The sequence below is a fragment of the Podarcis raffonei genome, chromosome 13 (assembly GCF_027172205.1).
Source record: "Podarcis raffonei isolate rPodRaf1 chromosome 13, rPodRaf1.pri, whole genome shotgun sequence".
Classification (NCBI taxonomy): domain Eukaryota; kingdom Metazoa; phylum Chordata; class Lepidosauria; order Squamata; family Lacertidae; genus Podarcis; species Podarcis raffonei.
Window position 1 is genome coordinate 11,540,830 of NC_070614.1, and position 23,715 is coordinate 11,564,544.

At 44.5% G+C, this 23,715-nt stretch overlaps 1 protein-coding gene across 2 annotated transcripts in view; it reads right to left on the reverse strand.

The window, feature by feature from the left end:
* The window catches only part of RMND5A (required for meiotic nuclear division 5 homolog A), a 32,152-nt gene extending 10,736 nt beyond the window's left edge, over positions 1-21,416 (reverse strand). Inside the window, exons 1-4 of one of the 2 annotated variants that reach the window (XM_053361817.1) lie at positions 21,088-21,416; positions 10,921-11,063; positions 2,139-2,273; positions 1,853-1,953 (exon numbers count right to left, since the gene is read on the reverse strand). In XM_053361817.1, coding sequence (XP_053217792.1) covers positions 1,853-1,953; positions 2,139-2,273; positions 10,921-11,063; positions 21,088-21,229 — 521 coding nt within the window. In that variant the 5' untranslated portion in view covers positions 21,230-21,416. Of the gene's footprint in view, positions 1-1,852; positions 1,954-2,138; positions 2,274-10,920; positions 11,064-21,079 lie in introns of both variants that reach the window. The other variant, XM_053361818.1, reaches the window with a different exon arrangement.
* Between the last annotated feature and the right edge of the window lie 2,299 nt (positions 21,417-23,715).

Sequence of the window (23,715 nt, forward strand, 5' to 3'; positions counted from 1 at the left end):
ATATTTGCTGATCGATAACGGAAAAGACAGATATAGTTAACACTTGCACACAAATAAATATTTTTACTTCACTCTTTTGTTTAATGCTTGAGAAACAGGAGATTTCCTGGTATACATTTTCATTATTGCTGATGTTTACATTTTTATTAAACATATACAAATGAACACAAGAATTTTCCTTGTCTGTATTAACAGCCCTGAGTGTGCGCAGGCCACCACCTTCCTCCAATCATGTATATTTATTCAGACATTTCATTCTCCTGGAAACTTTGGAAAAATGAAAACTCTAGAATCTGGCAAATACCTAGACCAGATAATGCCCTCCAGATTTTCTTGGACTCCAATTTCCATCAGCCCCAGCCAGCATGGCTTATGGTCAAGGATGATGGGAGTTGTTGTCTAGCAACATCCACAATTTCAGCTACCACTGACCTAGATAATTAAAAAGAAAAGGCACTCTGGCCAAAGAGAAACAGTATCACACACAAATGGAAAAGCATAAGGATTGATAAATCCATGTATGCTATTTTCAAACTTTTTGTGTGTGTGCAAGATGGAGAGACAGACAGATAGACGGGTCTCTTATATCAGGGCAGTTTAACTTTACATGAGCGTGGCAGTTCAAAACAATATAACAAAGCTGACATAAAGTTATGAAGGGCAACTCATCAGCTGATTAATCAGAGGTTAAAACCTAAAATCACTCTGCTTGTATTTTATCAATTTTTCAGTAACTTAGTTTGATGCAAATAGGTGTTCAAATCAAGCTGCATTTTGCTGAAATGGCAAATGCACAGAGTTAATTGGCGATATTCGGTGTTAGTCATTCTCAGAACAGGCCTACTGAAACCACAGAACTTAGGTTCATAGATTTCAATGGAACTACTCGATGAATTAGCGGCATATCACCCATTAAAACTGCGCATTTGCAATCAATCCCACTTTCCAGGGAACTCTGTGAACCGCCCCAAGACCTCTGGGTATAGGGCGGTATACATATTCAATAAATAATAACAACAACTACTACTACTACAACTCTGAATTGTAGCCCTGTGAGAGGAATAGGGGTCTCCTAACAACTCTCAAGGGACGCGGGTGGTGCTGTGGGTTAAACCACAGAACCTAGGGCTTGCCGATCAGAAGGTCAGCGGTTCAAATCCCCGCGACGGGGTGAGCTCCCGTTGTTCGGTCCCAGCTCCTGCCCACCTAGCAATTCGAAAGCACACCAGTGCAAGTAGATAAATAGGTACTGCTCCGGCGGGAAGGTAAACGGCGTTTCCGTGCGCTGCTCTGGTTCACCAGAAGCGGCTTAGTCATGCTGGCCACATGACCCGGAAGCTGTACACCGGCTCCCTCGGCCAATAAAGCGAGATGAGCGCCGCAACTCCAGAGTCAGTCACGACTGGACCTAATGGTCAGGGGTCCCTTTACCTTTACTAACAACTCTCAACTTCCCTTAACAAACTGCAGTTCCTAATATGCTATAAAAAAATACGAGGACACAAGTCTAAAGCGGGCTCTGTCACTTTAAATTAGTGTTAGTTCTCAGGTGATGCGCTCAGCTAAGGTACCTAACAAGCAGATCAAACCATTTGTTGGTTCGTCGCCATTGTGGGCACAATGTCTGCTTCACCTGAGAGCTGCCAGTTCCTGTGGAACATAGACCCACCCTGATATTGGACAATTCCTGCTGCAGGCAAGGCCCACTTGAGTTTTGGGATTTCAGCCCAGCTGGAACACATTTAGTGAACATCTATTCACTTGAGAATCCCCAACATTAGTGAATATGTTAAAATGAGAGACTTTAGATGGCGTTTTATCTGAGTATTTCCAAAACAGGTGAGTAACTCACTCTAACGCAGGTCTCAAAACTCTAACTTTAAGTGCTTCCAATATTCGGTTGAGCTCCACAAATGGCTGCTTTTGACTTTGGTCTATCGAAAGTCCAGACTCCTGAAAAACAAGATCATATCACACATTCTTTAGTTATTTTTATAGATGGGCAAAATAGTGTTTTCGTGTCCGCGGACCATTAGAATGTGGGATGAAGACCCCACAGTTGCCCGGAAATTCAACTAAAACAATAGGTGAAAAAATTATTTTGCTTCCCAGGAACGAGGAATTCCAGCTGCAATTACCTGGCAAAGTTCCTCAGCTACATCTAGCATTCCTTGCCGGAAAAAATGTTCTACCATCACCTCATTCAGAATCCGCTGGCTATCAGCCTGCCAGCATCCATCTATCCCCACGCTGCTGATGTCAGAGTCAAAATTCTGTGAAGGAAAAAGTGACAATCAGTTCCAGAAAAAAACCAAGCTCTTACGTTTTTATTTTTGCATTAGGCGAATTATATAAATCTCCACTCAGAAGTGCTTTTGCCTATTTCTGAACTGCCTTGCTTCGCTTCTTCTTGTATTTTAAGATACAGTGGTACCTCGGGTTACATACGCTTCAGGTTACAGACTCCGCTAACCCAGAAATAGTGCTTCAGGTTAAGAACTTTGCTTCAGGATGAGAACAGAAATTGTGCTCTGGCGGCGCGGCGGCAGCAGGAGGCCCCATTAGCTAAAGTGGTGCTTCAGGTTAAGAACAGTTTCAGGTTAAGAACGGACCTCCAGAACGAATTAAGTACTTAACCCGAGGTACCACTGTATTCCTTTCACATGATTCATTACGTCCTTTATAGAAAAAGAAGATACCATTTTGTTTCTTTCTGGTAACCATTAATACATTCCATATTTACAAATTTTAAGAATTAAAGATAGGAAAGGTTGTAGTTTATTACCAGAAGGTAATGCAATACATATTCAATCAGAATATGAAGTTATTCTGCATAAGGTTGGAAGTCATGTCGGCTTTTAGAAGGTTGCTTTACATGTTTTTCTAGGCTGTCCTTCAGCTAAGGTATCAAAGTGGTGTACAGTAAGCCCCACAAAATGCGAATATAATCTATAAAATCACATATAGAGGAAACACTGCCCAGAATAACTAAGGAGATAGTACAAGAATATTTGGCTAGTTTAGATGTATTCAAGTCTCCAGGGCCAGATGAACTGCATCCAAGAGTATTAAAAGAACTGGCAGATGTGATCTCAGAACCACTGGCAGTCATCTTTGAGAATTCCTGGAGAACAGGCGAAGTCCCGGTAGACTGGAGGAGGGCAAATGTTGTCCCTATTTTCAAAAGGGGAAAAGAGAGGACCCAAATAATTACCGCCCAGTCAGTCTGACATCAATACCAGGGAAGATTCTGGAGCAGATCATTAAGCAAACAGTCTGTGAGCACCTAGAAAGGAATGCTGTGATCACCAATAGTCAGCATGGATTTCTGAAAAATAAGTCATGTCAGACTAACCTGATCTCGTTTTTTGACAGAATTACAAGCCTGGTAGATGAAGGGAACGCAGTGGATGTAGCCTACCTTGATTTCAGCAAGGCATTTGACAAGGTGCCCCATGATATTCTTGTAAAGAAGCTGGTAAAATGCGGTCTTGACTATGCTACCACTCAGTGGATTTGTAACTGGCTGACTGACCGAACCCAAAGGGTGCTCATCAATGGTTCCTCTTCATCCTGGAGAAGAGTGACTAGTGGGGTGCCACAGGGATCTGTCTTGGGCCCAGTCTTATTCAACATCTTTATCAATGACTTGGATGATGGACTCAAGGGCATCCTGATCAAATTTGCAGATGACACCAAACTGGGAGGGGTGGCTAACACCCCAGAGGACAGGATCACACTTCAAAACGACCTTGACAGATTGGAGAACTGGGCCAAAACAAACAAGATGAATTTTAACAGGGAGAAATGTAAAGTATTGCACTTGGGCAAAAAAAATGAGAGGCACAAATACAAGATGGGTGACACCTGGCTTGAGAGCAGTACATGTGAAAAGGATCTAGGAGTCTTGGTTGACCACAAACTTGACATGAGCCAACAGTGTGACGCGGCAGCTAAAAAAGCCAATGCAATTCTGGGCTGCATCAATAGGAGTATAGCATCTAGATCAAGGGAAGTAATAGTGCCACTGTATTCTGCTCTGGTCAGACCTCACCTGGAGTACTGTGTCCAGTTCTGGGCACCACAGTTCAAGAAGGACACTGACAAACTGGAACGTGTCCAGAGGAGGGCAACCAAAATGGTCAAAGGCCTGGAAACGATGCCTTATGAGGAACGGCTAAGGGAGCTGGGCATGTTTAGCCTGGAGAAGAGGAGGTTAAGGGGTGATATGATAGCCATGTTCAAATATATAAAAGGATGTCACATAGAGGAGGGAGAAAGGTTGTTTTCTGCTGCTCCAGAGAAGCGGACACGGAGCAATGGATCCAAACTGCAGGAAAGAAGATTCCACCTAAACATTAGGAAGAACTTCCTGACAGTAAGAGCTGTTCAACAGTGGAATTTGCTGCCAAGGAGTGTGGTGGAGTCTCCTTCTTTGGAGGTCTTTAAGCAGAGGCTTGACAACCATATGTCAGGAGTGCTCTGATGGTGTTTCCTGCTTGGCAGGGGGTTGGACTCGATGGCCCTTGTGGTCTCTTCCAACTCTATGATTCTATGATTCTATATAAGCCACCAGAGCAGAGCAATGACATAAACACACAGCAAATCAGATAAAAGCGGCCTTGTATTTAAGCTTTAGCATGGTAGGAGATTGACTATCAGCTGACAGGGATTCCAATCAGATGACTTGCTGATCAGGTGACTGATGGGATGAGGTCAGAGAGGGCAATTTGCGCACATGCACACGCACACACACGCACACACACACACACCCCATCAGGGCTCTGAACTGGGATTGCAAAATGCCTGGCAAGTCGTATTCTCTTCTCCGTGACTGTGGCTCGGGATCTGCTCCTTGTGGCAGGAGGTATGGCCACTGCTTGCTCTACTTTTTATTTTTTAAACACATTTGGCATTTTTGAGGAATTGAGGGGATTCTATCATTCTGGCCAGCCAAAAGGTGATTTGTGTCAACATTTGAACCAGCCTCCCATAAAGTGTCTTCCCCTCACTGTGCTACCATACGAGTCCTGGTGCTGGAGCCTACGCACCATATTTTTCACTCTATAAGACGCACAAGACCACAAGACGCACCTAGTTTTTGGAGGAGGAAAACAAGAAAAAATATACAGTGGTGCCCCGCAAGACGAATGCCTCGCAAGACGAAAAACCCGCTAGACAAAAGGGTTTTCCGTTTTTGAGTTGCTTTGCAAGACGATTTTCCCTATGGGCTTGCTTCACAAGACGAAAACGTCTTGCGGGTCTTGCGATTTTTTTTCGCTCCCCCCCCCCTTTTTCTAAGCCGCTAAGCCGCTAATAGCCTTTTAGCCGCTAAGCCTTTAATAGCCACTAAACCGCTAATAGTGCTAAGCCGCTAAGCCGCTAATAGGGTTGCTTCGAATGAAAAAAACCGCTAGACGAAGAGACTCGCGGAACGGATTATTTTCGTCTTGCGAGGCACCACTGTATTCTGAATCTCAGAAGCCAGAACAGCAAGAGGGATCACTGTGCAGTGAAAGCAGCAGTCCCTCTTGCTATTCTGGCTTCTGGGATAGCTGCGCAGCCTGCATTCGCTCCATAAGACGCACACACATTTCCCCTTACTTTTTAGTAGGGAAAAAGGGAGTCTTATAGAGCAAAAAATACGGTAATAACCGTTCTGATTCCAGCCTGTGCATGAGGCTGTCTCCCTGGCAAAAAGCCCTTTTTTTCTTCACATAGGCATCAACAGGAGCGGTCTACCGAGTGCACTTTTCCCACAGGACTTTGATGCTCTTTGGGAACCCATGTTCTACTCTAGCCATGAGCTCTGGAATGAACTGGATGCTGCGACAAGAATGTCTTCCCCTTCCTGTTTGGCTCCACCTATTTGTCTGCAAAAAGAGCGGTTCTTTTCAGGCTTGCCTATATTTGTGCTACAAGCAGATTCTTGTCTGGAGGGAGCTCTGGGTGACAGTTGCTGGGCTCACGCGCACTAGGGAGAGTGCTGTGTCGCTCGACTGCTAAACTGTGCTTCGTAGATGTGCTTGAATATGATCTTGAAAGACTACATTGGCTCCCAGTACGTTTCCGAGCACAATTCAAAGTGTTGGTGCTGACCTTTAAAGCCCTAAACGGCCTCGGTCCAGTATACCTGAAGGAGCATCTCCACCTCCATCGTTCTGCCCAGACACTGAGGTCCAGCTCCGAGTGCCTTCTGGCGGTTCCCTCATTGCAAGAAGCAAGGCTACAGGGAACCAGGCAGAGGGCCTTCTCGGTAGTGGTGCCCGCCCTGTGGAACGCCCTCCCATCAGATGTCAAAGAGATAAACAACTACCTGACACTCAGAAGACATCTGAAGGCAGCCCTGTTCAGGGAAGTTTTTAATGTGTGATATCTTAATGTATTTTTGGTCTTTGTTGGAAGCCACCCAGCCAGATGGGCGGGATACAAACAAATTATTATTATTATTATTATTATTATTATTATTATTATTATTATTATTATTATTGCATTTAGGGCGCATTCAACTGTTGTGTGCATTGGCTGGTTCCTTCCTTTTATAAAAAAAGATGCATTTTGTATTTTTAACAATGTTGCAAACTACCCAGATGACTCACTTAATGAGCATAATAATAATAATAATAATAATAATAATAATAATAATAATAAAAAATACAGATAACATGGGGTGCCACTGGCATGCATGCAATGTCAGAATCACTGGCTGGTGGGATTATCACAAAGGCTGGGGCAGTGTCAGAGTTACTACATTATTTCTTGCAGAAAGTGGTTTTGTTTTACTGTCTGCCTTGCTGCTGAAAGTGCATAGGATCTTGATTACATTACGCTAGCATAACCAATATAGCAGCTGCTGGCACAGTAGGACCATAAGACCACTCTGTAGGACACAGGAACTAGGAGAATAGACAAGTGCAGCTTGACAGGTGAGTTACATGTAAGGCCAGGAAATGTTTTAGTTACACAACGTGTATTTATAGCCTGAATAATGGATGGACTACAAAGAAAAACCCGTATTTAGAGACAATGATTTCTTTTAAAAAAGGGGGGGGGTGTCCCAAGGAATCAAAACTGGCTTAAATTGCCTCTCTGAACATGTTGGGAATGGTCTACTCTTATGAAGGCAGAAGTGGGGGGTGGGGGGGCTGTCTTGACAAAACAGGTTTATGGGCTGAAATATCTTCTCTAATTATTATTATTTATTATTTATACCCCGCCCATCTGGCTGGTTTTCCCCAGCAACTCTGGGCGGCTTCTAACAAAATATTAAAATACAGTAATGCATCAAACATTAAAAGCTTCCCTAAACAGGGCTGCCTTCAGATGTCTTCTAAAAGTCTGGTAGTTGTTTCTCTCTTTGACATCTGGTGGGAGGGCGTTCCACAGGGCGGGTGCCACTACTGAGAAGGCCCTCTGCCTTGTTCCCTGTAATTTGGCTTCTCGCATTGAGGGAACCACCAGAAGGCCCTTGGAGATGGACCTCAATGTCCGGGCAGAACGATAGGGGTGGAGAAGCTCCTTCAGGTATACTGGACCGAGGCCATTTAGGGACCGAGGCCATTTAGGGCTTTAAAGGTCTGCACCAACACTTTGAATTGTGCTCAGAAACGTACTGGGAGCCAGTGTAGGTCTTTCAAGACCGGTGTTATGTGGTCTCGGCGACCACTCCCAGTCACCAGTCTAGCTGCCACATTCTGAATTAGTTGTAGTTTCTGGGTCACTTTCAAAGGTAGCCCCACATAGAGCGCATTGCAGTAGTCCAAGTGAGAGATAACCAGAGCATGCACCACTCTGGCGAGACAGTCCGCAGGCAGGTAGGGTCTCAGCCTGCATACCAGATGGAGCTGGTAAACAGCTGCCCTGGACACAGAATTGACCTGTGCCTCCATGGACAGCTGCGAGTCCAGAATGACTCCCAGGCTGCGCACCTGGTCCTTCAGGGGCACAGTTACCCCATTCAGGACCAGGGAGTCCTCCATACCTGCCTGCCTCCTGTCCCCCAAAAACAGTACTTCTGTCCTGTCAGGATTCAACCTCTATCTGTTAGCCGCCATCCTCCAACCGCCTCCAGACACTCACACAGGACCTTCACCGCCCTCACTGGTTCTGATTTGAAAGAGGTAGAGCTGGGTATCATCCGCATTCTCATGATAACAAAGACTCCCATCTCTTCTAGTTTGATCCTGTGAACTGTCCTGTTTAGCACTGGCTAAAGGTAAGGTGGCATTAACATTCATGCTGTGCATGACATAACCTGCTTGGTTCTTTGTGCAAATGGGGTTGAAGCAAGCAAGGTGTGCACATCATCGCAAGAGATATGCGATGAAAGATTATCCCAGGGGTTGTTCCCGCCCAATCATGTGAAAATCAGGGAAAATTGGAGAAGGGCGATAGCTCACTGTCCCAAATTCAATCCCTGGTGTTTCCAGGTAAAGACCCTTGGCCTGAAACCTTAGAAAGGGACTGCCAGTCAGTGTAGGCAATAATGACCTAGATGGGCCAATCCCCTGACTCAGGCAGCGTCTTCTGTTGCAAAATTTGCTTGCATTGACAACTCATAATTAAAGGCAGTAACCCAGCCACTGCCTCTCAAGAGCTTATCAGTTTAGGAAACTCCCTAAAATCCAGTCACTGTGCTAAAGATTAAAAACAGGAAGGGTTTTTTATCACGTTAAAAACAATGCTATCCAGCTTTTCCATAAAAATGCTCAACTCGCACAGTAAAATTAAAGTAAGAAGGTAAAATGGCAGGGAACAAAGATAAGATAAAAACTAGGAGACGGGTGAATTTTTGAATTGAAAGCTTAGCCAGCTGGCTAGATTGCCATCAGAAGGCTAGAAATGAGGAAGTATGATGGACCTCTCTAGGAAAGAAGTTCTGAAGCTTTGGTCCAGCTACAGAGAAGACCCTGTCCTGCATCCTGAACAAATGCAATTCAGAGGCTGGCAGGGTAAGATATAGAGGCTCTCCAGAAGAGCTTAGTAAGCAGACATGGTCATATGGAAGAAGATGCTCCCAGAAGTAGCCTGATCCCAACCCAGTTTAGGGCTTTAAAGGACATAACCAGCATTTTGAATTGGGCCCTTAATAACAAACCAAAGGGCAATATTCCATTATGCATGATGCCAATTCTATTGGGCACGATACATTATTCTATAAAGAGCTTCAAAATTGTGAAATTCCTCTGCTTATTAGAATCTGCTCCTGAGTTGCCAAATGTAGGTTTTGCACATATTCGTCTGTGTTTGATGGGTTCCAAGATAGTAAAGCGAATAATCTTCCAGCACTGGCAATCAAGAAAGCTCAATACAGTGGTACCTCGGGTTAAGTACTTAATTCGTTCCGGAGGTCCATTCTTAACCTGAAGCACCACTTTAGCTAGTGGGGCCTCCTGCTGCTGCCGCGCCGCCGGAGCACGATTTCTGTTCTCATCCTGAAGCAAAGTTCTTAACCCGAGGTAATATTTCTGGGTTAGTGGAGTATGTAACCTGAAGTGTATGCAAACTGAAGCGTATGTAATCCGAGGTACCACTGTAGTACCCTCTTCCCTGTTTTTCCTCTAGCTTCTCCTTTACAGGTAACATGGCCTATTAAAACATTCACATCATCTGTAACCAGAAATTTATCTAAGACCATATTAATTCTAACTTGGACCTTCCAAAAAAAGGTGCTAGGCATATTTCCTGTGGGTGATTTGCGGGAGGGGTATGGAGCCCCAAGCAGATCTAACACATCTTCTTTGGCAAAGGCCCAGTAGCTGCACCTTTTGGAAGGAGGTCCAAGTTAGTATATGGTTCTAGATAAATTTAAAACACTCTGGTTTCAATGTAAAAGGGCCCCTGACCATTAGGTCCAGTCATGCCCAACTCTGGGATTGCGGCGCTCATCTCGCTTTATTGGCCGAGGGAGCCGGCATACAGCTTCCGGGTCATGTGGCCAGCATGACTAAGCCGCTTCTGGCGAACCAGAGCAGCGCACAGAAATGCCATTTACCTTCCCGCCGGAGCAGTACCTATTTATTTAGTTGCACTTCGAGGTGCTTTTGAACTGCTAGGTTGGCAGGAGCAGGGACCGAGCAACAGGAGCTCACCCCGTCGCGGGGATTCAAACCACCAACCTTCTGATCGGCAAGTCCTAGGCTCTGTGGTTTAACCCACAGCGCCACCCGTGTCCCTTGGTTTCGATGTACCCAGGACTAAATATTTTGCTGCATTAGTCTTAATCTAATTATCTAAAGTGGCAATCTGTTTCACAGAAGGCTGGTTTTCAAGGTGAAAGGCCCGGTTTACCTCTGGGTTCTTTATTTTACTTGGTTTCTGACAGGGTCCAAACTGGGAGATATGGTTTTGCAAAAAGAAATATAGACACGTCCACTGAGCTTTCTTGAAAACAACCTACAGCAGACCTGGGGAAACTGTGGCCTTTCAGACGCTGTTAAATAACAACTTACATCATCCCTGACCCTGGGCTACGTAGCTGGGGCTGCTAAGAGTTGGGAGTCTCACAACATCTAGAAGGCCAGAGATCCTTCATCTCTGTAAAAGCCAGTTGCAAAAGTCCGGGGAGTCTGCAGTGCTGACTCACATTAAATTTTAAACATACAAAGTTTTTAAAAACAACAACCAAGCATTGAGATACCGTATTTTTTGCTGTATAAGACTCACTTTTCCCCTCCTAAAAAGTAGGAAATGTGTGTGCGACTTATGGAGCGAATGCAGGCTGCGCAGCTATCCCAGAAGCCGGAACAGCAAGAGGGATTGATGCTTTCACTGCACAGTGATCCCTCTTGCTGTTCTGGCTTCTGAGATTCAGAATATTTTTTTTCTTGTTTTCCTCCTCCAAAAACTAGGTGCATCTTGTGGTCTGGTGCGTCTTATAGAGCGAAAAATATGGTACAACCAAACGAATGCTCTGAATACCTTGTCAATAGCTTTCCCAACACGGGAAACACTACTGTGAATGTCTTTATGATCTGAGGCCAATTTCTGAACAGTGTCCTTTATTCGCTTGCAGCACTGGGTCATAACAAGTGATATCGTCCCCGATAGATCTCCATCTTGATCTAGAAAGAAGAGAAGAAAAACAAATAATTAATTGCATTATGAGCAAGAAACACTAATTCCCAAGAAATGAAATTTCTGCAATTATCCAGCATCTGAATCTTTATAGAGGCAAAAGTCTTGCTTCTGCAGACCTTTCTTACATTCCTTCCGTTCGTTTCAACCCTCTCAAGACTTGAAAAGACCAAAGAGAGATGCAAACTGGGCTGGGTCACTCTGGAATGACTTTGTAGACAGTTAAGAAACCTCTGTTTCATCTCCGAGCGGTCCTGCCCAGTTTTCACTAACTGAGAAATATCCATCGGGGTTAGTAAAGATAAAGGGACCCCTGACCATTAGGTCCAGTCGTGACCCACTCTGGGGTTGCGGCGCTCATCTCGCTTTATTGGCCGAGGGAGCCAGCGTTCAGCTTCCGGGTCATGTGGCCAGCATGACTAAGCCGCTTCTGGCAAACCAGAGCAGCGCACGGAAACGCCGTTTACCTTCCCGCCGGAGCGGTACCTATTTATCTACTTGCACTTTGACGTGCTGTTGAACTGCTAGGTTGGCAGGAGCAGGGACCGAGCAACGGGAGCTCACCCCGTCACGGGGATTCGAACCGCCAACCTTCTGATCGGCAAGTCCTAAGCTCTGTGGTTTAACCCACAGCGCCACCCACGTCCTTTTTCATCAGGGTTACTCATTCCCAAATACCCATCACATCTGATGACGAGAAAAAACAGAGCCTTGTGAAGGTGGCTGCAGAAGACCACATGCAGACCCCTAGATCAGTTGTGTTTCTTCATGGAAACAAAGCAGAGGTATTTTTTGTGATGACAGACTATCTGCAGTTCAGGACAGCTTAGCGGTACGTTCAAGCTGCTGAGGTCTAACGAAGAACAAGGCACCAGTCTTTTCTCCTGGCAAGGAAGTATTCCACACAGCATTCAGCTACCTGTAATTCTGACAGATTTACCCAGATATAGCACAAAAATTCAATGGCAATTCTGCCTTTAATTAGGAAAATTACATTTAGCAGAACCATACGGGGGGGGGGGCTAAAACAAGAGTGAATATAGTGGAACCTCGGTTTTCAAACGTAATCCCTTCCGGAAGTCCGTTCGAAAACCGAAAATCATGCAGATGACCTAGTTTTAACTTTACAAGAGCCAGACACTAGTACGAGAAGAGTTTTAGAGTTAATACAAGTATTTGGTCAAGTAGCAGGCTTTAAGCTGAATAAACAGAAAACGAAAGTATTGGATAAAAATTTAACAAGTGCAGAAAGAGAGAAATTCCAGAATGATACTGGTCTATTGATAGCAAAGAAGGTGAAATACCTGGGGATAAATCTGACATCTAAGAATGTGAATCTATTTAAAGATAACTATGAGAAATGTTGGGCAGAAGTGAAAAAAGATTTAGAAATATGGTCAAGTTTGAGACTTTCCTTGTTAGGCCGAATTGCTGTTATTAAGATGAATGTTTTGCCGAGAATGTTATTTTTGTTTCAAACATTGCAGATTGTGGACAAAATGGATTGTTTCAAGAGGTGGCAAAAAGATATATCTAGATTTGTCTGGCAGGGCAAAAAGCCCAGAATAAAATTTAAGATACTAACTGACGCAAAAGAAAGAGGGGGGTTTGCCCTGCCGGACTTAAAATTGTACTATGAATCAGCGGCTTTTTGCTGGCTGAAAAGCTGGCTGCTTCTTGAAAATACAGACATTTTGGACTTGGAAGGGTTTAATAATAGATTTGGCTGGCATGCATATATATGGTACGACAAGGTCAAGATCCACCAAGGTTTTAAAAATCATATTGTTAGAAAAGCCCTATATAATGTATGGATTAGATATAAAGACTTGTTGGAAAACAAAACACCCAGGTGGTTGTCACCGATGGAAGCTAAGGAAGTGAAAAAATTAAACATGGAATCTAAATGGCCGAAATATTGGGAAATTATAGAGTATGAGGAGGGAAAAGTTAAATTGCAAAGTTATGAGAAATTGAAGTCCAAAGTAAGAGATTGGCTCCATTATTACCAGATAAATGAAGTTTTTAAACAGGACAGGAAAATTGGCTTTCAGGTGGAAAGGTCGAAATTAGAAACAGAGCTTTTGGAACCCAGTACTAAGAATCTGTCAAGAATGTATAACTTGCTGTTGAAATGGAATACACAGGATGAGATGGTAAAATCAGCTATGATCAAATGGGCACAGGACATTGGACATGACATTATGTTTGCAGACTGGGAACAGTTATGGACCACCGGTATAAAGTTTACGGCATGTAATGCCTTAAGAGAGAATATTATGAAAATGATTTATAGGTGGTACATGACCCCAGTCAAGCTTGCAAAAATTTACCATTTGCCCAATAACAAATGTTGGAAATGTAATGAAACTGAAGGTACTTTTTATCACCTTTGGTGGACATGCCCAAAGATTAAGGCTTTCTGGGAAAGGATCTATAATGAAATGAAAAAGGTGCTTAAATGCACTTTCGCGAAGAAACCAGAGGCCTTTCTCTTGGGCATGGTAGGCCAATTGGTGTCAAAGAAAGATAGGATGTTTTTTATGTATGCGACAACAGCAGCAAGAGTACTTTTAGCAAAGTACTGGAAGACACAAGAACTACCCACACTGGAAGAATGGCAGACGAAGGTGATTGACTACATGGGACTGGCTGAGATGACCGGCAGAATCCGAGACCAAGGGAAAGAGACGGTGGAAGAAGACTGGAAGAAATTTAAAGTTTACCTTAAGAACTGTTGTAAAATTAATGAGTGCTAAAATGTTTTGAGTAATGCAAAATAGAATTGCAGCGATAAACAATTGGATATGGGAAAAAGGATTTAAAGGAAGTGCCATAAGTAAATAAAATTAGAGGTTGCTGGAAAAATTTAAAACAAGGATGCAGAAAAAGGAGGTATGGGGAAGTCGTTGAAAGAAGGTTTAAGGAAAAGAAGGTTAAGAAATTATACATGTTTATATGTGTGTTTGTTTTTGTATTGTCTTGTATTGTTATTTAATATGTGTTGGAAAATTAATAAAAATTTATTTAAAAAAAAAAAAAAAACGAAAACCGAAAATCAATGGGCTGTCGGCAAAGTGAATGGTGAAAATGAAAAAATGCACCATGGAAGCTGTTCAATTTCCAAGGCGTGTTCGAAAACAGAAGCATTCACTTCCAGGTTTTCAGCGTTCGGCTTCCGAATCGTTCGGCAGCCAAGGCATTTGAAAACCAAGGTTACACTGTATTTGGAAATCTTAGGCTAATATGACATTTTAAAAGGCCTAACTCAGAGGGAGAGGGAAGCCACACAATGTTTTGTGGTGGAAATACCGGCGGCATCCTCTGAAAATCAGAGATATGGGTCTATGAAATTTATCCCATATGTATTGTCTTTTGAGGCACTGCTGCTTTTATATATACGGTGGTACCTTGGTTCTCGAACTTAATCCATTCTGGAAGTCCGTTCCAAAACCTAAACATTCCAAACCAAGGCACACTTTCCCATAGAAAGTAATGCAAAATGGATTAATCCGTTCCAGGCTGTTGAAAAACTACCCCTAAAATGTTTCTCCCCACCGCCCCAATCAAGATCTATCTCTCTCTCTCTCTCTCTCTCTCTCTCTCTCTCTCACACACACACACACACACACACACACACGTCAAAGCGGCTGGGCTTCAGAGCACTGCTGGGACTTCTCCTCACCGGCCCAATCAGCGCGATCTCTCTAAAAACGGAAGCGCAACACTAAAAACGGAAGCTCAGGACACGTTCAACTTCCAAAAAAAATCACTGTATATACAAAACAAGTGTGGCACTGTGCTACCAACTTCCATTTGCCTGCACAGCAAGGCACACACTCACTCCCCAAAGAAGGTCCAATAAGTCCTTCTCCAGAGAAACACGCAGGCTCAGTTCAGAAGAACAGCTGCCACTTGCGTTGATGAATAGGAGGGAAGAATTGGAGACTTCGCCCCTTTATTAATCCCCTGGTCTCTACTCTCTGGCGAGGCAAGTAGAAGCACTGCAAACTCAAGTATCCGCAGAAGCTGTGTCAGACCGAGCAGTCCCCTGGCTTATGGTGCATCCCAGGAGAAGGCAGACTTTGTTTACCTCCTCTCTAAAATAAAGAACAGCATTCACTTCTTGAACGCTACCCTCCGTTTTAAAACCTCAAGGCACAATAGTTTCTGAAACTTGCAAGAAATAAAAAAATAAATGTAATTCTGGAAAACTATGGAGCTAAGCTGCTATGGTTTTCCCAGAAGTGATGTATGGAAGTGAGAGCTGGACCATAAAGAAGGCTGATCGCCGAAGAATTGATGCTTTTGAATTATGGTGCTGGAGGAGACTCTTGAGAGTCCCATGGACTGCAAGAAGATCAAACCTCTCCATTCTGAAGGAAATCAGCCCTGAGTGCTCACTGGAAGGACAGAACCTGAAGCTGAGACTCCAATACTTTGGCCACCTCATGAGAAGAGAAGATTCCTTGGAAAAGACCCTGATGTTGGGAAAGATGGAGGGCACAAGGAGAAGGGGACGACAGAGGACTAGATGGTTGGACAGTGTTCTCGAAGCTACCAGCATGAGTTTGACCAAACTGCGGGAGGCAGTGGAAGACAGGAGTGCCTGGCATGCTCTGGTCCATGGGGTCACGAAGAGTCGGACACGACTAAACGACTAAACAACAACATGGAGTTAAGCTAGTCAGAGTACTACAGAAGCTAGAAAAATCTCAAGTGCTAGCATCCAGTCTGGTATTTGAAAAGAGGGAAGGAGAAACTGGTCCACCAGATCTGATTTATCTCCATGTTTACCTGTAGTGTCCAGTTCCTCAAGCACCGCTTCAGAAGAGCCACTTCCACTTGCAGCAAACCATTCCCATTAACTGTTTTCTCTGCCACATAAATGCAGAACTATGTTTCACTGTCTAATCAAGATGCAAAATCTGCCTTTAAATTTACTGGGATACTGGATAAATAATTCCCTCTATCTTCTCATTTAGCTACAAAAATCTACAAGCCTCAAGGAGATTTATCCTTTGTTCAGATGTCTAAATGCCTCGTGACTCACTAGTCTCTTTGTGTCAAATGACCACGGCTCTCAGCTTTCAACAATGAAAATAGAACGGGTTACATCAACAGCCCCAACATGGAACTGACCATTCATAAAACTGGTGCCACCATGCAATTCCTGCCCCCGTGAGAATGTCATCAGCACTCCCTCGGGTGTGTGGGGGCTTTCAGATGTGTGCACTATGTAAACTGTACTCTCTAACACAGGGATCAGCAAACTTTTTCAGCAGGGGGCCGGTCCACTGTCCCTCAGACCTTGTGGGGGGCCGGACTATATTTTTTTGGGGGGCGGGGGGGGATGAACGAATTCCGATGCCCCACAAATAACCCAGAGATGCATTTTAAATAAAAGCACACATTCTACTAATGTAAAAACAAGCTGATTCCCGGACCGTTCCGTGGGCCAGATTTAGAATGCGACTGAGCCGGATCTGGCCCCCGATCCTTAGTTTGCCTACCCATGCTCCAACATTTGAGATAGTTGCATTATGACCCAGTTCCAAGTTGCAAGATCTCCTTTGTCAGCCTTCAATAATAACTTCTAGACGTTCCCTTTTTAAATAAACACCCAGCTTAATCCCAGTCTAAACATATTTACTTGGGAGGAAGTGCCAATAAAAACAGTATTTCCAAATAAAATGCTTACTCCTAAATGGCCTCACTGAAATCTGGCACAGAATTACACATATGGACTCATCATTTCAACAGACTCTGTGTGTGTGTGTGTGCGCCCGCATATCAGTTGCACATATCAGATATGTGTACATATCAATTGCACATTAGACCGCAGTTATAGGAAAGTCAGCAAACTTGTTATTGTAAACTTTGATTACATTTGCTCTATGGGATGTTCATTTAGGAGCCACCAATGACTAATGCCATTATTACTCAGTGTGAAAGAGTAAACTTACCTGCCAGTGTGGAAACAGATTAAGGCTTCCTTTTTTTTTACTCATTACAAAAGGTCAAGGAGGGCAGGATAGATGAATCACTGCCCAGTCCTGAGATGTCAAAACAAAACATCGCCTCCTGTATCTCAAAACTAAAGTCCTTTATCTTTCAAAACTCTGTAAGCAAATTAAATTAGCTCTTTTTGCTCAGTCAATAACAAAGCCAAGCACTTGCGTCTGGGAAGAGGGAAAACTCCTCCTCCATATAATATAAGAAAGCCATGCTGATAGTTAGTTACTTAATTATAGTTGTTAGAAAATCATTTCCCAAAATACAGCAGCAGTAGTTTTGTCCACATCATCTCTTTCAATTCCCCAAGTTGGTGAGGCTCGTTTGACAACAATGCGAAATCAAGTTTTCAGTGTCACTGGCCCAAGTCTTGTGGAACACAATGAGAACAGGGATTCAGCGGGTGCCTTCGGTGCCAACTTTTATTTGCCTACGGGAAACTATTCCACGAGGCAATTAAGAGTACATTCCCTACAATGGTCTACTTGTGCTTGATATTAATTTCTTTTTGTTTTTAACTTATTTTTAACTCGTCATGTTATTGTTTGGTTTGGTTTTTTTATACTGTTCTGAACTGTGGTATATTTTTATGAACTACTGTAGTTGTATATAAATATTTCTTATAAATAAATAAACATGAACAACAGTATCCAAAGGAGGAAAGTCAGTCTCGCCACTGCCTTTTTCAAATTCATCTAAATCTTTAGGCAGAATAAGGGCTGGTAGCTGAGAGGCCTTCCAGCAGACAGACTGAAGGCGAAAGACTCAACAAGAGATGCATATGAGAAAAATTACGAACTGCAAACAAGCAACTGGAAGTTGAGGTGAAGGGACACCACCCCATAATCACTTCTCAAAGTGGCGCTTCAGGTAAAGTAGCTGATGCCAAGAGTGCAGAATTTGTCAGACGATGCTCATCTGACCCATGAATCACATCCTGGCGAATTAATACTACAGGGTTTGTCAAGTATGTTTCTGAACCTCTCACTCTCTTGCAACCTTTGGGGAGGGGGCACAGAGAAGGGAGAAATAGATCCTTCCTGTATGTTCCACAAAACCAACCAAGCAAGCCAGCCCAGCAGAAAGACAAGAGGTATGGGAAGAGAACATAAAAACACCCTCTGTAACAGACCCCAGCCCTTTGACACAGGGAAACTAAGGCCACACGGAGCATACCGTTCTCAGGGGACAAAAAAAATATGTGTCTGCAATCAGTTGTTGCAGTTGCTGGTATTCGTGTCTCTCAAGAGACGATGGAGTGTGCCTCCAGTGGTGAAGTCAAACTGCTTTGCTTAGACAACAAGACCCTCCTCTTGGCCTTGCTGATGTAGTGCAAAGAAAAGCAGAGCAATACATTTGGCACCAGCTTGGCTGCAGGAGTTGACGGAAGGAGGCAAACAAGGCACCATCCAACTGTCTTAGGGATTCCACTCCAGATTTGTGTAGGGTTTACTCCTTAGTCTTTTCTTCTCCCAAAGATGTCCCGCAAGGCAATGGAGGTTTAAGGTAAGAGCATGGGTAGGCAAACTAAGGCCCGGGGGCTGGATCTGGCCCCATCGCCTTCTCAATCCGGCCCACGGACAGTCCAGGAATCAGCATGTTTTTACATGAGTAGAATGTGTCCTTTTATTTAAAAGGCATCTCTGGGTTATTTGTGGGGCCTGCCTGGTGTTTTTACATGAGTAGAATGTGTGCTTTTATTTAAAATGCATCTCTGGGTTATTTGTGGGGCATAGGAATTCGTTCATCCCCCCCCCCCATATAGTCCCACAAGGTCTGAGGGACAGTGGACCGGCCCCTTGCTGAAAAAGTTTGCGAACACCTGGGTAAGAGTTTTCCTTCTCCTAGAAGGGCTACTTTCATAGGTTGACAAGCCATCTGCCCCTCATGTGCACAAACCACTTTCTGGACCGTTGGACCCACGATTGGTCTCGTCCGCTCAATCTGCAGGTGCCTGTCTTCACATGTTGGGGAAGTCCCTAACTCACCAAGGGTTCGAGACCCACAAGCTACCCTTACCTGGTTTAGTTGACCAGTAGTAGCTGTTCCCGGAGAGTGATCGCTGTCAAATGCTGACATTTTCTAGGAGCCACATGTGAGAGCTGAGTGCAGGGTAGGGACCAAAGGTGAACAAACCACCCCAGAGGAAGCACAACGTCTGCCCCACCAGATGTACTACCCCTCCCCTAACACCCCACATACCCATCTAGGAAACAAGCTGGATCATAGGGAACTGAATGGTGTCTCAAAACAAGAGGCAGACTACGCGAGAGCTGACCAGACAAGGATAAAAGTGATCTTGTGAGGCGGTGGGAAGGGAAACTGAGACAAACACGGAGTTACCATAGTTTTCTTAACAACAGCCTGGCAGTTGGAAGTTTTCCTTCACATAGAGTCATAGGGTATTCCCCCCCCCAAATAATTTGGCACATATTTTGCCCAAAAAAAACAAATACACCCAGAAATCCGGCAGTTGGAAGCTTTCCCTCACGTAGGGTATTCCTCCCCGCCATTTAGCACATATTTTCCCCAAAAAAACAAATACACCCAGAAATCTGGCAGTTGGAAGCTTTCCCTCACGTAGGGTATTCCTCCCCGCCATTTAGCACATATTTTCCCCAAAAAAACAAATACACCCAGAAATCTGGCAGTTGGAAGCTTTCCTTCAAGTAGACTTATAGGGTTTCTTTCCCCTCGCATGATATGTGAGCTGGGCCGGATTTAGGTTTGATGAGACCCTAAGCTACTGAAGCTAATGGGGCCCTTTATATACCCAGCTGTCCTTTGTCAACAACAAATTGTCGCTGTTGTTTTGTGTTGAATGTATGCTGTATGGTAATTTATGGACCTAATAGGTCCATACGCTACACAAAACACTGTTGCTGTATGTAGGTTTTATTTTATTTGCTTTTTATCTTGTATTTAGGAAACGTACATCCAGGTTGTTGTTTATCCTTTAATTTGGGGGGGGGCGCCAAGAGAGTGGGGCCCTAAACTATAGCTTCTTTAACTTATACGTACCTAAATCCAGCACTGTAATGTAATAAAGGTAAAGGGACCCCTGACCATTAGGTCCAGTCATGATCGACTCTGGGATTGCAGCGCTCATCTCGCTTTATTGGCCGAGGGAGTCATGTGGCCAGCATGACTAAGCCGCTTCTGGCGAACTAGAGCAGCGCATGGAAATGCTGTTTACCTTCCCACCGGAGTGGTACCTATTTATCTACTTGCACTTTGACGTGCTTTCGAACTGCTAGGTTGGCAGGAGCAGGGACCGAGCAATGGGAGCTCACCCCGTCGTGGGGATTCAAACCGCCGACCTTCTGATCGGCAAGTCCCAGGCTCTGTGGTTTAACCCACAGTGCCACCCGAATCCAGGTTGTTGTTTATCCTTTAATGGGGGGGGCGCCAAGAGAGTGGGGCCCTAAACTATACCTTCTTTAACTTATACGTACTTAATTCGGCACTGTAATGTAATACAGTGGTACCTTCAGGTTACAGACTCTGCTAACCCAGAAATAGTACCTTGGGTTAAGAACTTTGCTTCCGGATGAGAACAGAAATCACGTGGTGGTGGCGCGGCAGCAGCGGGAGGCCCCATTAGCTAAAGTGTTGCTTCAGGTTAAGAACAGTTTCAGGTTAAGTACGGACCTCCAGAACGAATTAAGTACTTAACCCGAGGTACCACTGTATTTCCCCCCAAATAACAACAACAAAGCGCCCAAAGCGGTGTCGGGAATCTCTGTGATGCAGGCACTTTCCTCAAAGGGAGTCGAAATTCAGTTTTCAGGATTGGTGGAGGTCAAAAATTTGAATAAGATGTAAAAGTATGTTTAATTACTGTTGAAAATGATATGTTAAAAAAAAAACCTAATAAAAAATATATTTTAAAAATTCAGTTTCAGTGGGATGGGGGGCAAGGAAAGCTTCACCTGCCGGATTCCTGCCTGCCTGCTGCTTAGAGAAAAGGCAAGCGCCTGGTTCTTACGGACATACTCTCGCTCTGGAGGATCTCCCGGCGCAGCCCCGCCACGTACTGGATCAGCTCCTCCAGGCTCCGCTCGCACAGCTGCCCGTAGCCCGAGAACTTCTGCAGCACCTTCTCCAGCTCGCGCTCCACCGTCACGCACTGGTCCATCGCCTCTTCCGCCCGACGCCCGGCCACCCCAGGCCCCTGCTGCCCGGCCTTGGCCCCACCGGACGACGGCGGAGGCGGCGGCCCCACCGACCGGGCCGAGGAGAACCTGCGCCGTGTGAGGGAGGGAGGCTTGTTGTTTTTGCAGGCAGCGCGCCGGACGGACCGGGGGAGGAGGAGGCGCGGGGGGGGGGGGTCCTCCCCGGCGGAAGCTTGGAACTGCGGCGCAGGCGACTGCTCGGGGCAGTCAAGGAGGGGTCCTCGAGGAGCGCGCGCGTGATTGGGTGAGGCTTGTGCGCGCGTAGATGTAGGAAAATAGTGTAGAGGAGCTCGCATGCGCCGACGCAGACGAGGGTGAAACTTGCTGGGTTCCTTTGCTTGGTTTTCCCGAGGAAGGAAGTGGCAGCTCAGTAAGAGCTCAAGCGGAGGGAAATGAGCCGCCAGGCAATTCCTCGCTCCTTCAAAGCGCTGCCTCTTACAGGAATTCGCGCTTTGTAATGTAGGTCTTATTCCAAGTTGGGGGTGGGGAAGGGATATGTCGGTTTGGCGAGTTAATATATATGGAGCGCTGTGTATGTGCAGCGTTCTCCGCATTTTTTATCGACAACTGCCACTTCCATCTCAGCGAGACAAAAAAAAGGCGCTAAAGGGAACTCGGAATTAGAAGCTTTGTGTAAGTCTGCTATTATTATGTCTATTGTTTTTACCGTTTGAAAGCAGTCGCGGTGCGTTCAGGCAGCAACTTAGACACCTCAGACTATCGTTTCCTCTCAGAAGCCTTCCTGAGACTTCTAAACAAGCATTTTGTCATTTCTGCATAAACACAGGCTGGGCAGGGCCTGTATGAAAGCGGCCTCTTTGAACAGGCGAATCAGGCAGTACGGGTATCCCCTTTTTGAGGGTGGGGAGAGGAGGGGGCGGGTTTGTTTACCTTGAGATGTCATAGGTAAACAGATGGGGAAAGCGGAAGTAGCGTTTTGGGGGGGCCTCCTGCCATGGCTCCGATTTCCGTCGCGCGTCGGCTACGTATAGGTCATCACGTGATCCCTCTTATTTGTTTTTCTGTGAGTTATGTTAAACCTGCTGATTCTGCGTCTGGGACTCTTAGCTGCCCAACGAGCTCCTAGTTTCGTTGTTGTCGTTTTTACAAATGTATAAATCTTAAGAAATGCTTGCAAAGATTGTATCTTCTTATTATTCTTTACATGCTGTCATGGCTCTTTAGAAAATACGCAAAAGGGAACTGTTATTATTATTTTTTATTCCTTAAATTAGTATACTGCCCTTCATCAGAAGATCACAGCGCGCATCACAGTATAAAAATACAAAATGAAAATACAAAATACATAATAAAATAACCAACAAACTATTAGCATCCTTCCCAAAAACACATCCAAGAGCCCACAAAATGTTCATTCAGCTAAAGACCTGGGTAACAGAGAAACATTTTGGTCTGGCGTCTAAACTGATGAGGAATATCGGCTGGAGGCAAAAGCAGGATTGGCAAGGGATGCAAACTTCTTCTTTTTTACCATTGCAGAAGAAGCCAACGCCTTTGATTCTCCTCTGTGAAAATTCTCACACAAGGTTTGATTAAATCCTAAACCAACTTACTTATAACTTTCCCTAGTGTTCCTCCGTAGTAATGCATGTATATGGATTGCAGTCTGAAGACTACTTGTGTGAGCACCTCTTTGCATGGGTAAACCAGCTACAATAACACCTGCACCTGGCAGGTTGATCCACAGAACTTGATATTGCTGTTGGACTGCCCCAGTCATCTGAGTCAAAACCTGTAGCTTAAGTTCTCAGGACTCTAAATAAAATCTAAAATATTTGTATCCCGCTTTTCTGCCTGACAGTAGACCTCCAAACAGCTTAAACAAAATAAAATGCACTATCAGCATCTTTCCCCCCCCCTTTAATTAGAAGGCAGTTCTTATTAATGAGAGACTACTTAGGGATGGATTCATTTAAACTGTGTGGTGCAGCCACAAGAAGGTGTCTTTTAGACACACACACACTCTCTCTCTCTCTCTATATATATATATACATATATATATGATTGTGTGGAACACTCTTATACCAACCCCTGAGTAGCAAACTGAAAAACAAAAACTGAAAAACATTGCAGGCAAGTAATCCTACCTACAACGTTCTATCATACAGATTCCTGGCTTCCTGAGCCTAGAGCCTGTTCTTGCAAAATGTTGATAGCACCAGATGATCTAAAGGTAAAACAGTCCATGACCCTGTCACATGCCAATATCCAGGGCTTCCCCCCCCCAACTGGAACTTGCCAGAACTCAGTTCCAGCTTCTCTCAGGTGGGTACCATAGCCATTCTAAGGGAATGAGGGAGGTGTTTGTGGTGAGCTCCGGCACCTCTTTTTCTTGAAAAATAGCATTGCCAATATCCCAATGGGTTGGGAAACTGTTAACATTTTAGATACTGGATATTGGACATTCTATATGTTGGTGGCAAATGTA